We start from the raw sequence: 14,893 nt of genomic DNA, 5'->3' as shown, positions 1-14,893 counted from the left end.
ATCTTAAACAAAATATTGTGGATTTAGAAATCATACATTGTTTGCTAAGTCATCACTTGGCAGAAAAACATCAGCATTAATAGTGTTATGTTAGTGGATAATGAAGCAAATCAGAGAAACCCGAATTACTAAATTACCTTAAGGAAACCTCCTACCCAACCACTCTAGAACTTACCATGGTCTGAGACATGAGATAGAAATTTTCACTGTTTAAATGGGAAGGAACAATAAACTTTCACTGAGTTAAAACCACTGAGATTTTAGTAGTTGATCTCCTGCAGTAGCTGAAATTTAATGAAACTATTCCTTAAGAGAAAAAAAATCAGCTGAAATTCCCTAAAAGGAGCTAGATAATGGCAATGTGTTCAAATATTACTCTATATAGTTATTTTCATTCATCCGTTAGTGGTTTGGAGTGCTGGGTGTAGTAAAACTTATCCAACTCCGATCTATCAGTAAGTTGACAATTTTAATAAGCATCTAGCCTTCTGTAAAATTTGGTATCTTATGAGAAACACATGTGCTTAAAATAGGAAAAGGTAAAGGCACAAAATTAAGCAAAGGATTTAACAAAAGACACATGACTATCATAGGTGCTTAGATTTATCCTTGTCTTATATCAGTCAATAAATTATAAGTACATGAAAAAGTCAGACAAGATTTTTATTAAGATGAAAAACCAACTGATTATTTTTAAGCCACCTGTTTTATTTTGTCAGGAATAATGAACAAAAGAAAACACAAATCTTAGACTGAATATTAGAGAATGTGACATACAAGTAAAATTGATTCCTCTTGTTTTCCCCTTTAACTGCCAGTGTGCATGACCTCTTTATGATGTCATCTCTCAACATCACTAATTTGAACTTACAGTGCTTGAGTCCTGGCAAATCAGAGGTGGGGGAAATGTCTGTACCACGATTGTAAGTCCTCTGGTCAAATTGTATGTTTTAAAATAGCTGAAATGTTACAGTTAGCTCTCTATTCAACCTCTTTAGTGTAAAGAGATGTTTGTTATATTAGTATTTGTTATAAGCAAGAGAGTGTGTGTTTAGCAGACACATACATTCTCCAACAACATCATAGATTGTTTTGATCTAAGACTTAACTAGTTCATTCACTTCAGTAAAATAAATACTTAGCTTTGGATACGTCTTTATCAATGTGATTCTTACTTCATTTATCTTTATCATACTGTATTTTCTAATACACAGAATAAAATAATTCATGGTTCTCATTCAGAGAAATACCACCTCCTTAGAGGCCATCTGGAAATTGATGGGAATTTTTTTTTTTTTTTTTTTTTTTTTTTGGTAAATGTCACAGTGACTGAGGAGTCTACTGACCTTGAGAGGGTGTGGGTCAAGGGCACTAAACCTCTGGCAATAATTTCCTCTTGAGAAATACTGAGCTTGCAAAAGTACTTTGCAATGTAAAGCAGATTATCCAGACAAAGGAAGTTGGATGATAGTGGTTTCCTTATGCTTAATTCATGCCATGTTAAAATGAGGTAGAGAAAGAAGATCTTCAATTACATAAGCCTTTTTACCATGTAGGTTTAGAACGAAGATGAAGGCACAGAACTGTGAAATACAAAGGAAAGTGTAACTGGATTTTCTTGGCAGTACTTTTAAAGGAAAGATAAAACACAAATCTCAAAAATAAACAAAATGGGCTTTAATTGGCACTGGTGCCTACTTCATTAAAATGCAATCAGTACTTTAAGGGACAATCATCAGTAAAAGGATTCAATGTATTTGTAATGATTAAAGGCTGAGAGACTTCCTCATGATTACAAAACAATCTGTACTCTGGCACATAGCAGGACAGAATTACACTATATGCTAATTACTTTAAAATGTTTAAGCACAATAAAATATTGATGGCATTACTATTATCATGAGCACTGCACAGCTTTCAGAGAACTTCACTAAAAACTTATTTTTGGTTTTATGACTATTACTTTACATTGTTTTCTGGTAAAATCCTAAAACTCTCATGTTATCATAGAAAGAAACTGTTTAAATTCATATCAAATGGCCTCAAGGATACACAGAAATTTAATGAATATTCTCATAGTTATTTAGATTCAAGTGGCAACTTCCAGGTCACTTAATAGAGAAGTTGAGATGCAAAAAATAATTTCCTACTTTGTTTTCCCTCTGAATTCTATGACAGGACCTTAATTTTAGACTTAAGTTTCTGTGTCATGGCTATCAACTTCTACTTGATAAATTTTCCTCTTTGAGTTCAGTTTTCCACCTCCCCACTTACTCTTCTTTAAAACCCTTTTCACCCAAATCTCAAAAACTCCATTTAAGTGTTTCACTTTAAGAGGTGAAATACTTCTTGCCTTTTCCTCCAACACAGGTTGTCAATCAACTTAATCCTTCCATTTCTAATAGTGAATGGGTAGATCTAAGGTCTCTGAAGGAAGTGGGAGAGTTATTTACAAACATAGGGCTATCTAAAAATCTGAACTATTGAAACTTCCTGTGTTAGCCTCTTTGTACATTGTACATTTTTATTTTGGGGGCCCCTGAGTAGCATTAACAAGGTCCTCTCTTACTACCTTGCCTAGGAAACCTTGATATAGAATAAAGTTTCTGAACCTTAACACTATTGACCTTTTAAGGAAGAATAACTCCTTACTGGAGTTGAGGACCAGGAGGGCCTCTGCTTTGTTAGTTGTCAGCAGAATCTCTGGTCTCTACCCACTAGATGCCACTGTCAGCATGTGCATGTGTGTACACCATCACCACCACCCTCAGACACACACACACAATTGTGATAAAAGTATCTTAGATAATGCAAATGTCTACAGGGGGAAGGGATTCTTAATAAACCCAGGATGAGAAACTCTGCTCTAGAATATGTTAGAAAAAGACAGCAAATCTCACCATTCTACACATAGAGCCATCCCTCACCAAGACCATGACCATGTGGCAGTTGACCTTTGCCTTAAAAAGAGAGACCTCTATAGCAAGTATAGGAGTGACTCAGGCCCCATTCAGCCCCTGGAAAATTTTCTGCCACTTGCTTTGTGACCTTATTTGCCATTTATCTGATGCAGAATCCAAAAAGCCAAAACCACCTGACAGGATATCGTGTGGCACTGACATATATGATTGCAGCCATTTTACCATTAAAATCAAACTTCACTGTGGAATGTTGACTATCTTTCCTCTATAAGCCAGAAACAAGGCAAAGATGCTCATTATTTCTATTCAATCTTGTAATCCAGACTCTATTTTGTTCCATAAGGCAATAAAACATTAAGATGGAACAGGAAGAAGTAAAATTATCTTTATTCACAGAGGACATGATTGAGTGGATTATCCAGTAACACCTACAAAAAGAATTTTTTAGAGCTATTAAAGGAATGTAATAAGAATATATGATACGGGTTCTAATTATATAAATTATATTTCTATAACTGGAAAAATTAGAAAATATAAATTTAAGAAAACAATACAATTTGCAATAACATAAAAAACTTTAAATATAAGTTTATTGAAATATACACAGGACATATATAAGAAAACTAAAAACTTTCCTCAGGGAATTTTTTTAATTCTTTTTTCCTCAGGGAATTTTTTAAAATTTTTTTTCCTCAGGGAATTTTTTGAGGAAGGTTTTATATATATTATATATAAAATATATTATATATAAATATATTATATATTATAAATATATTGTATTATATTATAAATAATATAAATAATATATGAATAATATATAAATATTTATTTATATATAATATATGTTATATAATACATATATAAATATATATATAAAAACATACATATACATAAACTGTTATTTTTACTATATATAGTCAATATATATCCTCTGAGTCAAAGATATCCTTTATTCCCTTTTTACCTACCAGAACAGCTAAAATTAACGATTAATGACACCAACAGTCAGCAACACTGTAGGGCATCTGACATGTTCAGCACCGGTAGTGGGTGTAAAATGGTACAACCACTTTGGAATGCCACTTGATGTTTTAAAAATAAAGTTAAACACACCCATATTATATGTATGATTTAGTTTTTCCACCATAGCTTACCCAAGTTCGCAAAAAGACTTGAACAAAATGTGTATAGCAGCTGTATTCACAATAAGCCAAACTAAAATAACTCAAATGTTCATACACAGGAGGATGGAAAAACTCAGTGTATTGTATTGCTGTAATGGAATACTGCTCTGCAACCTAAAGGAATAGACTATTCATATACGCAACATGGGTGAATAAAAAAATTATACTGAAAAGACCCAGAAACACAAAAGCATTTACTGTATGATATAATTTCTATGAATTTCAAACATAGGCAAGGCTGTCCATGGTATTTTAACAGGCTTTGTAGGGAAGGGCCAGAGTGGATTGACTGGAAACTGGTACAATGTAACTTAATGGTGTGGTTGAAAATTCCTGTGTTTCTCAAGGTTGGTTAGGTCAGGATTAGTGACAAATAAATTTAGTTCCCTTTCATTTTCACTGGGAAAAGTTTATAGGACCCCAAAATAGCCATGATCTGAATACTCTAGTTCTCACTCCCTATGTAAATTTACATGTCATAAGCAATTCAATACATTTAACTTTTTGGGAATAGATGGCATTTTCCACTCTTTCACCTAAATCTGTTTCTGCTGGTGATAGCACCTCTCCTTTTACCTTTCCCAGACAGTCAAGAAATTTTCTAGACCAGGATACATTTAGATTCAATTTTCGAAGTTTCTCATTCATGACAACAGCAATCATGTCAGCATGTTTTATTATTTTCTATTTTGAAAATATTGTCTAATTTAATTATCTAAAAAGAAAAAAAAACTGCAACAACTCAAAAAGGTTGTTCGTTCTTAATATAACTAGTTTTTTAATTAAGGCCTCTGGATATTGATAGATGCAAATATAGATATAGATATAGATATAGATATATAGATATAGATAGATGTAAACATAATAACTAATACTTCATCTCAACCAAGGTGAAATGGAAAACATGCCACAGAATCTGCCTTCACTGCAGGTGCGGTGCCAAATATCCAGTCATTTCAAAATCAATTTTAATATCTCTGAGCATTTTTTTCTTTGATCTCAGGATTCCTTTTTATTCTTTAATTTTTTTTTATTTGAGTATAGTTGGCACCCAATGTTACACTAGTTTCAGGTGTACAACATAATGATTGAACAAGATTATACATTATGCTTTGCCCCCAATAAGTGTAGCTGCCACCTGCCACAATACAATGGTATGACAGTATCACTGACTATATTTCCTATGCTGTGTCTTTCATTCTGTGACTTATTTATTCCATAACTGGAAATCTGTGTGTCCAATTTCCCTTCTCCCACTTAGTTCGTCCTGGCAATCCTCCTCCCCTCTGACAGCATCAGTTTGTTCTCTGTATTTATAGGTCTGATTCTGCATTTTGTTTTAGATTCCATATTGTGTGAGCTTTAAGACGGTGCACGTTGTTAGCACATGGAATGTCATTAATTCATGACTAAGAAAGGGAGACAGGTTTATGTTTTCCAAAATAAAAAGTTGAGATCCTAATGTAGGAGGTATGGAGACTTTATTTTTTCGGACAAAAATTTATTTTTATATTAACTCTGGAAAAGGTTTTTTCTTTTAAAGGAGTAAACATTTAACTGCATTTGTGGATTTTTTTTTCCTTCTTAGTCTGAAAAATTTAAAACTTAGTACAAAATACACCTGCCCTTAACTATAACAGAATACTTAACAGAATACTCTTGCCCTTAACTATATCTCTGGTACATTTTAAAATGTATAATAAATTCAAAGGATAAGGACTCTCAGTAATGTGGTATCTCCTTCAGTTTCATTTGAAATGGAGTAAGTATTGTCTAGAGACATTTTATCCATTTGAGGAAGATGCCTTCTGTTCCTAGTTTTCTGAGAGTTTTGAATTATGAATCAATGTTACTTTTTCAAAAGTTCTTCTGCATATCTTGACATGATTAGATGAATTTTGTTATTTTAAGTGATTACATTGATTGACATATGTTAAACTAATCTTACACTCTAGGAAGTAAATCTCAATGACCATGATGTCTCTGCCATTCTATATATTGTTCAGTAAGATTAGTTAGCAAGTTGTTAAGGAATTTTTGTGTCTGTGTTAATGCAAAATATTGGTCTATAATACTCATTTCTGGTATTGTCTTTAAGAAGTTTTGGTGTCAGGGTTATTCATATTGGTCTCAAATATGAGTTGAAACATCTTTCCTCTTTCTCTTCTTTCTGAAAAATCTGTGTAGTTAGTATTTTTCCTATTTTTCAGTAAAACACTCCGAGTCTGCACTCTTTTTTATGAGGAGGTTTTTGATAATGGATTCACTTTATTTAATTACTATGAGACTAATCACATATTTATTAATCATGTGTCTGTTTTGCTAAATTAGTTTAACAAGGAGCTCACCTGTTTCACTTAAGTTGCTGAATTTATTGCCATAAAATTCTTATTAATATTCTTATTAATATTATCCTTTAAAATCTATGTAATTGTAACATTTGCATCAACCCTAATACTGGTAATCTGTATTTTCTCTTATCAGTCTTTCTAGGAGTTAATCAATTTTAATAATCTTTTCAAAAAACAAAATTTTGGATCTTTTTGCCCTAATTTTGTTTTTGCTTTGATTCCTTCTTAAAGCTTTATTAATTATTCTAAATTTGAGTTTACTTTGATATTTCCCTAATTTTATAGGAGAGATTTAAAACGCTGTTTTAAACTTTTTTTCTAATATAAAACATTAAAGCTTAAATTCTCCTCTATGACCTCTCCCCAGTATTCTATAATTTGTGATACTATGTTATTGTTTATTTGCTTCTTTTTTATAAGTGTGAATTGTAATTTCTGTTTGACCATTGGTTATTTAGTAAGAACTATTAAAAAATACTTGTGTATTTTCTATATAATTTTGTTTTTGGTTTCTAATTCAGTTGCTTTGTGATTAAATAATATGCCCTAGAGATTATACCAGGAAGTAATGGATCATGTCTATGTGTAATTTTTTTTAAATCTCAAATTTAATAATATTGTTTCATGAACCTGAAATAGTTCCTCTTTCAGAATATTTAAAAGAGAGATGTTCATAACCAGGGTAGAACATCAAAATTTCTTCAGGGGTGTATAAACGTACATTAGCTAGATGCAAACCTAGAGATTCAGATATGGTGGGGCAGGTAATTTTAATGCAAGTCCTCAGTTAAAAACAGCAACAACAATAACAATAACAACGTTATGTGGATGGAGCTAGAGAGTAATATGTGAAGTGAAATGAGTCAGTCAGGAAAAGACAAATACCTTATGATTTCCCTCTTATGTGGAATTTAAGAACCAAAACAAACAATCGAAGGTAAAAGAGAGAGAGCGAGAGAGAAAGAGAGGCAAACCAAGCAACAGATTCTTAACTACAGAGAACAAACTGATGGTTACCAGAAGAGAGGTGGGTGGAGGGATAGGTTAAACAGGTGATGGGGATTAAGGAGGGCACTTGTGATGATCACCACATAGGGAAGTGTGGAATCACTATATTCTACATATGAAACTAACAATATATTGTATGTTCACTAACTGGCATTTAGATAAAAATAAAAAATAAAAAAACCACTACCAGACACCTTTTTGATCAATATATCTGAAATTTTATTCAATTAAAATCATTTAGTTTTTAAAAAGATATTTATTTATTTATTTGAGAGAAAGCACGCCAGCAGGGCAAGGGGCAAAGGGAGAGGGAGACAGACAGACTCCCTGGCTCAATGCCAGGACCCCAACGTCATGACCCCAACTGGAATCAAAAGCCAGATGCTCAACCAATTGAGGCACCCAGGCACCCCTATTTAATTTTTTTAAAATTTATTTGAGGGGAGGGCAGGCCAGAGGGAGAAAAAGAGAGTCATAAGCAGATTCTCCATGAGTGTGGAGCCCAACGTGGAACTTGATCCCATGGTGCTGAGATCATGACCTCAGCTGAAACCAAGAGTGGAGGCCTAACCAACTGTGCCTCCCAGTCCACCAAAATCATTAAAATTTTTATAGTTACAGAAATGTGCTAAGGTTTGTGCTTGGAAATAGAACCTAAATAAAGATATCAAGATTTTTAGTTTAATGTACTTTATTCCTCATTTTTTTTTCATTGAGTATAGCTGACATATAATGTTACACTAATTCCAAGTGTACAACATAGGGGTTAGGCTTCTCTAAATATTATGCTATGCTGGTTATAAGTGTAGCTACCATTTGTCATCATACAACACTATTACAGTATACAGTATCATTGCCTATATTACCTGTGCTGTGCCTTTTATTCTCATACCTTAGTCATTCTATAAGTGGAAGCCTGTATCTTCCACTTCCTTTCACCCAATTTGCACCTCCTCCCAAGCAATCATCAGTTTTATTTATGGATCTACTTCTGCTTTTTGTTTGTTTATTCACTTGGGGTTTTTTGTTTGTTTTAGATTCTACAATGTAACTTTTTTTCTTAATATTTATGTAATGACAAAATAAGTAAAATACTATATGAGCATGTGTGTGTAAGCCCAAACTCATACGTGACAATGGCTTTATTTCTGTAATGTAATAGGATGTTGTAAAATAAGATTTCTCTATCAGACCTTAATATATGCCTTCATTAAAAATAAATAAAACGGTATTATAAAATTCCTCTTTGTGGGAATAAACATGTTCACATAGCACTAAAGCAAATGGAAACTTTCAAATGAAAAATATCTGGGGGACCTGGGGGACTCAGTTAGTTAAGCAATTGCCTTTGGCTCAGGTCATGATCCCAGAGTCCTAGGATCCAGCCCCACATCAAGATCTCTGCTCAGCGGGGAGCTTACATCTCCTTTTCCCTCTGCCTGCCGCTCTGCCTACTTGTGCTCTCTCTCTCTGTCAAATAAATAAAATCTTTTAAAAAAAATGAAAAATGCTTTACAACAACGTAGTTTTATTTCTCAGGTGTTCCTAAAGAACATATATTTTTTAAAAATTAAAATCCATATCAATGCTTATGGTACACACTGACACATTCACAGACATACAAGTATGCCACTAAAAGATTTGGATTTGCTTAAGTTTAAGAATATTTTGTGGCTCTGATTTTGCTTAAGCAGTGTTTTTAAGGTGATGTCTTTGCTAAAATTCCATTGCAAGAGAATTTGGAATATGAGATAGAGAAAAATAATTCACCCATGAATTCACAATTTTTTAAAAGGTATACACTTCAGAAATGGCAATTTGGTAATTTTTTAAATGTTTTTATCTACTTTGTTTTAGTTATATTGAAGTTTGTGCAAAAAACACACATTTACTCATCTACTTTTTTTTTAGGATGATGTAATCTTACATAATAGTAGCGATCTGAGAATACAAAATATTTCTGTAGTTGGTAATGGCAAATGCTTACACATAACAATAATCATTAAATACAGTGAATTTATGTAAATTAATTAAAACTTTTCCCTCTTATTTTAATAGCCAAAAAATAAACTTTGGAACATATGATAATTACATTCCAGGTAAGAAAGTATTAATATTTATTTCTCAAACATGATTGATTTTAGGATTATAATTACTTTAAGGATAACTGATTATTATCCTCTATTCAAAGTGATAAAGCAGTAGATCTTATGGAATATTATTAAAAATCAGCTTTCTCATGGACCTTTAGGAAGCACTTTCTAAAGATATTTTGTTCTTAAATCCAACAAAGTTTAAGCAAATATGTTCAGCAACATAAAGGTGTTGTCATGTTAGAAATCAAACAATCAGATAATCTTACACTTGAAAAGTAGTGTAGAAACTGGATGAAAAATTCATTCATGTCTGCAATGACTTCTAGTATATTCATGATAAACTATAGTCCTCTTATAGTTGGCCAAATATTCACCAATCTGATGTTGAAGGAACTCACGTATTGGACAATTTACTTCATATATTGAGCTTAAATATGCGTTTAATTCTGTATATTTTCTCATTGTTCCTGTTTTCAGGAGACTCACAGGAAAGTATATTTTTTCTTACAAGAAATAATACTTCAATACTGCACATATTTAAAGGAAGTGAAATCTCTTTCTCATTGGTCTCATTTGTATGCTAAATATCTTTAAACATTTCTCTTATAGTTTCCAGGTAACTTGTCCCTCACGGTCACAATTCTTATTTGCAGTTTTCTTCATTAATATGTCACTTACTATAACAATGCAGTTCTTATGTCTATAACATTGACTCTTATAGCTTGGAAAATGATTACTAACCAAAGGAATCTTATTCATTAGCATTTAGATTCAATCATATATTTACTGACTATTTTATAACAGATACTGTCTATACTAATACTAAGTACTTTAGAGGCTACAGAATTAGCTATCATATTTTCTCATCTCAAAAGAATTGTATTCTAACCAAAGGAATCTAAAGCAAAAATATAGACTAGAAGAGAAAGATTAAAAGAAAACAGTAAAGATATTTCTTTGCATTTATATTACAGACTATATTAGTTTCACAATGACTATGTAGTTTTCTATAAAACTGATCAAATAGAAAAAAAAACAATTTTTATTTTCATAGGTTGATAGCAGAGAATTTAAAACCTAACTAAATAAATGAAGCCATAATTTGTATCATTTGTTCATTCATGAAATCTATTATCATACTGCCATTTTAGAGCTGATGAAATACTATTTACTCTAAAACATTTAATGTTTTCTGATTTTAGTCAGTGAATTAAGCAAAAAATCATGGAATCAGCAACACTTTGCCCTGAGATTTCCCAAACCACCACGGCCAGGAACAAAAAGGAGATCAAAACCATCCCAACTACGAGACAATACAGTTTTCGTGAGTATTGAAAAGATCATATCATTTTACTAGTGCTAAGCTTGTGAAATCATGTATAGTTATATGTGTTACAGATCAGCGCTGACCAATGGGATTTCTGTGATGATGGAAATATTTTATGTCTTTCCGTTCCAATGTGTTCTATTGAACACTTAATATGAGGCTAGTGCAACTGAAGAATTGACTTTTACATCTCAATTCAATTTAATTCAGTTCACTTGTGGCTTTTAAATACCATATTGGACAGCACAGTTAAAGGTAATTCAAATTCTACACTTGAAGAAAGTAGATATATTTTATTTGCATTTCACTGTATAAACACTGCCCCTTATTTCATATTAACTATTTATTTAGTAGCCCCACGTTATAGAAAATATGTGTTCAAGAAGCACAAAAATCTGGAGATCCTAATACTACAATTAGTATTAACATTCAGAAAATGTTCCCCAGCTGGAAAAAAAAATCACTCATTATAATCATGGGGTTATATTATACCTTGATGAAGTTTTAATTCTTTCTCATTTTCTGTAGTATAGCATTCAGGATTCTGAATATTAGAAGATAAGTATTTCTCAATGTTTCCTAGAGTCATCAAGGGATATGAAATGTTTAAAAAAAAGTTTCACAAGATAAATTTATCATCAACTCTTATTTATTTTAGGGAGCGTTTCCATTCAGTAGTGGTCCTAGCTTATTCTGTTATCTCACACTCTTTGCTTTTCCCTTCTTTATTCAATTTATTTTCTCCATTGTTTCTTAACATTATTTCCTAAGTTTGCTGCTTCTGCAATTAAGATTTTTGTAAATACTTGGTTAGGAGTTGAAAACAAAATGTACCATTCTGCACAATTTTATGTGCATTGAATGTTACAGCTTTATTATCGTAGTTTTCTATCTGATGATACTCAATTTATATCTTGCTAAGCAGGAGTTTCATGTTTTTACTTTTAACTATGCATAGTATTCCAAATTCCAGAGACCCTGAATCTGATAACAGAGACCAGGATATGCCTAAACATAAAACTATTACACATTAGAGAATGATTATTTTCTGATTTAGCCTAGGAATAAAAAGTGGGCAAGATATTCTAATACTACTTGAGAACACTGAGCGGGGGCGGGGGGGAAGACCTCTCTTGATTGTGAAGAGAGATTCTGATGTCATTAGTCAGTGGAGGTCTCTACTCATTTTTTTTTCTCTACCCATTTTAACATAATATCTTGAGGGAATTTTGAAAATCCTCTAAATTAAAATAAGGCCCACAATGAGACATGACTATCCATCAGTCCAAAAAAGAATGAAATTGGAAAAGCAGAATACACTATGACATCTACACTTTATCCACTATTTATCAAAATCTAAAATCTTTTAATGGTCGAAGTTAAAATGTATTTGGTATGTGGTAATAAGAGCTGTGTAATTCACATACAGGTTGTTAATGATTATTATTCTAACCAATATTCTAGGTATATGATGCAGATAAATTAAAAGAAGCTTCTAAACGACCATTATGGATGCATAGTTCTTTAATGAGAATTTCTGAGAGGCCATCTGATTATTTAGCTGCCAGGAGTCAGCCTCCATATAAATCATATAAATGGAAGGGAGATGCTAAAGTAGCAGATGTAGAAAAACCTACATCTCCAGTAGCAGGTAAGAAAGATAAAGACAAGCAAGCACACAAGGACAATTTAGAATCAGAAACAGAATCCACAGTTTTAAAGGAGCCAAAAATTACTAAGAGAGAGCCAATGAAAGATAAGGATATAGAAAGAGGAACTAAAGGTGAAAAGGATGTTGCAAAAACAGATGCCAAAAAAGAAAAAAAAGATTCAAAGAAGGGCAAGGAATCAGGTACAGAATCTGAAGATGACAAGAAAGGTCCCAAGAAAGAGAGGAAAGCTTCAAAGAAGGGCAAGGAATCAGGTACAGAATCTGAAGATGACAAGAAAGGTCCCAAGAAAGAGAGGAAAGCTTCAAAGAAGGGCAAGGAATCAGGTACAGAATCTGAAGATGACAAGAAAGGTCCCAAGAAAGAGAGGAAAGCTTCAAAGAAGGGCAAGGAGTCTGCTACAGAATCTGAAGATGACAAGAAAGGTCCCAAGAAAGAGAGGAAAGCTTCAAAGAAGGGCAAGGAGTCTGCTACAGAATCTGAAGATGACAAGAAAGGTCCCAAGAAAGAGAGGAAAGCTTCAAAGAAGGGCAAGGAGTCTGCTACAGAATCTGAAGATGACAAGAAAGGTCCCAAGAAAGAGAGGAAAGCTTCAAAGAAGGGCAAGGAGTCTGCTACAGAATCTGAAGATGACAAGAAAGATACGAAGAAAGATGCCAAGAAAGAGAAGAAAGGTTTAAAGAAGAGCAAGGAGTCCGCTACAGAATCTGAGGATGAAAAGAAAGATGCCAAGAAAGAGAAGAAAGGTTCAAAGAAGAGCAAAGGGTCAACTATAGAATCTGAAGATGAAAAGAAAGATACAAAGATGGATAAGGATGGGAAAAAAGATTCAAAGAAACTAGGAGAGAAAGATGATCAGTCAAAAGACAAGAAGGGTCCCAAGAAAGATATAAAGAAAAAGGGGAGTAAAAAAGATAAGAAAGATGAAAAGAAGGCCAGTGGGACAGATATTGAAACAAAGGATGATGCCAAGAAGGGGGCCAAGAAGGGGTCTAAGAAGGATGGCAAGAAGGATGGCAAGAAAGATACTGACACAGAATCTGCTGATGCAAAGAAAGATGCAAAGAAGAAGGATGCAAAGAAGAAGTAAGCCCTGGATAATAATTCGAAAGCATTTGATAACCAATTTTAGTAGTCTGAAACTGAATATGAGTGACAGGGGGATTCAAATAATTAATCAAATAATTTTTAAAATGAAGCAAAGAAGAATACACAGAAAGACTCAGACAAGTATAAAAATGTAAGAAATATGAAAAATTAAGCAATGGTTTATTTAAGGACTTGGAGGATACTTATGCTAAGTTTGGAGATATGAAAGATTCAATGAAAGGTCCCTAGAAAGGTTCAAAGAATAATATTCAAATCAGGATGTAGGAGTTAATGACACAATCTGTGGAAACAACAACAAAAAAAATCAATCAAGACTTCAAAAAAATTCAAGAAGGCAGATGTTCCATCTATGGAATCAAACAGTCTCAAGCTGCATCCACAAATTTAAATAAAGAATCACAGGAGTAATGAGAGGAAGTCAGGAAAATTTAAGGAACTCTACTTTAAAATAAATACAAATACAAATTAAATGTAACATTCTTCAAATAAGAAAGAAAGAAAGAAAACCTATTATTTCCTTGTGAACCCATACCACCATGTCTGAAGTATAAATAACCACAACCAGGTCGATGGATGTTAAATGTTCCATTTTCAAGCCAAAATAAACATACTTGGTAAGTTAGTTTTGTTTTATTTTAAGCCAAATAGGATTAAACAATGCTTGAGTCAATTTAAAGTTTGAATTGAAATCTACCATTCTTAGAAAAATCTGTGTAATCTGCTGACTACATTTTTACTGGGATTTGGTAGAATGAAGTAGCATTTACTTTGTGCTTTCTCATTCACAATACCTGGGAAATATATTGAGAATACTACAAGAATGAAGATGTTAAAAGTATTAATGAAAAAGTAGATTTGTCATGAGAGATGAGACTGGTTTATGATACATGATAACTTTAACACTTACTTACCAAGAATTTTTTTTCTTCAGGCAAGAAATAGTAGCCCACTTCTCTCCATTTAAGACAGGTATATATTTAAACAATACATATTAAGGAGATGCCTGATAAATTGCTAATACATATGCAAAATCAAATTAGCCAGAATTCAACAGAGCCTAACAGAGTGAAAGCATCTACATATTATTTAGATGTGAAAACAATTAACTTTGTATCTTTATAACTATATTAAACTCTCTTGTGATCCATAAGTCCTATTAATGTGAAGAAAAATAAAAAGCAACATAAAGCAAAATGCAAAATTCTTCAAATATCCAATTAGTAGCA

General features: G+C 32.5%; 1 protein-coding gene across 1 annotated transcript; it reads left to right on the top strand.

Annotated features, from left to right (window-relative positions):
• Window positions 1-906: 906 nt before the first annotated feature.
• CYLC2 (cylicin 2) lies at window positions 907-13,647 on the top strand. The gene is made up of 6 exons (XM_072731895.1): window positions 907-923; window positions 9,523-9,563; window positions 10,763-10,884; window positions 12,352-12,786; window positions 13,135-13,415; window positions 13,470-13,647. Exons 1-6 carry the CDS (start codon window positions 907-909, stop codon window positions 13,645-13,647), a joined length of 1,074 nt encoding a protein of 357 aa, XP_072587996.1.
• The last annotated feature ends 1,246 nt before the right edge of the window (window positions 13,648-14,893 follow it).

This window comes from Vulpes vulpes, chromosome 12 (genome assembly GCF_048418805.1).
Source record: "Vulpes vulpes isolate BD-2025 chromosome 12, VulVul3, whole genome shotgun sequence".
Classification (NCBI taxonomy): domain Eukaryota; kingdom Metazoa; phylum Chordata; class Mammalia; order Carnivora; family Canidae; genus Vulpes; species Vulpes vulpes.
The sequence above is the reverse complement of the archived record's forward strand: the minus strand, read 5'-3'. Positions and strand labels throughout refer to the sequence as shown.

What these genes read in the sequence shown, in the direction of transcription:
- CYLC2 (XM_072731895.1), top strand. An exon ending in GTCCCAAGAAAGAGAGGAAA is followed by an intron (nt 12,787 to 13,134) that starts GCTTCAAAGAAG and finishes AAAGGTCCCAAG; the next exon opens with AAAGAGAGGAAAGCTTCAAA. An exon ending in CTAGGAGAGAAAGATGATCA is followed by an intron (nt 13,416 to 13,469) that starts GTCAAAAGACAA and finishes GGGGAGTAAAAA; the next exon opens with AGATAAGAAAGATGAAAAGA.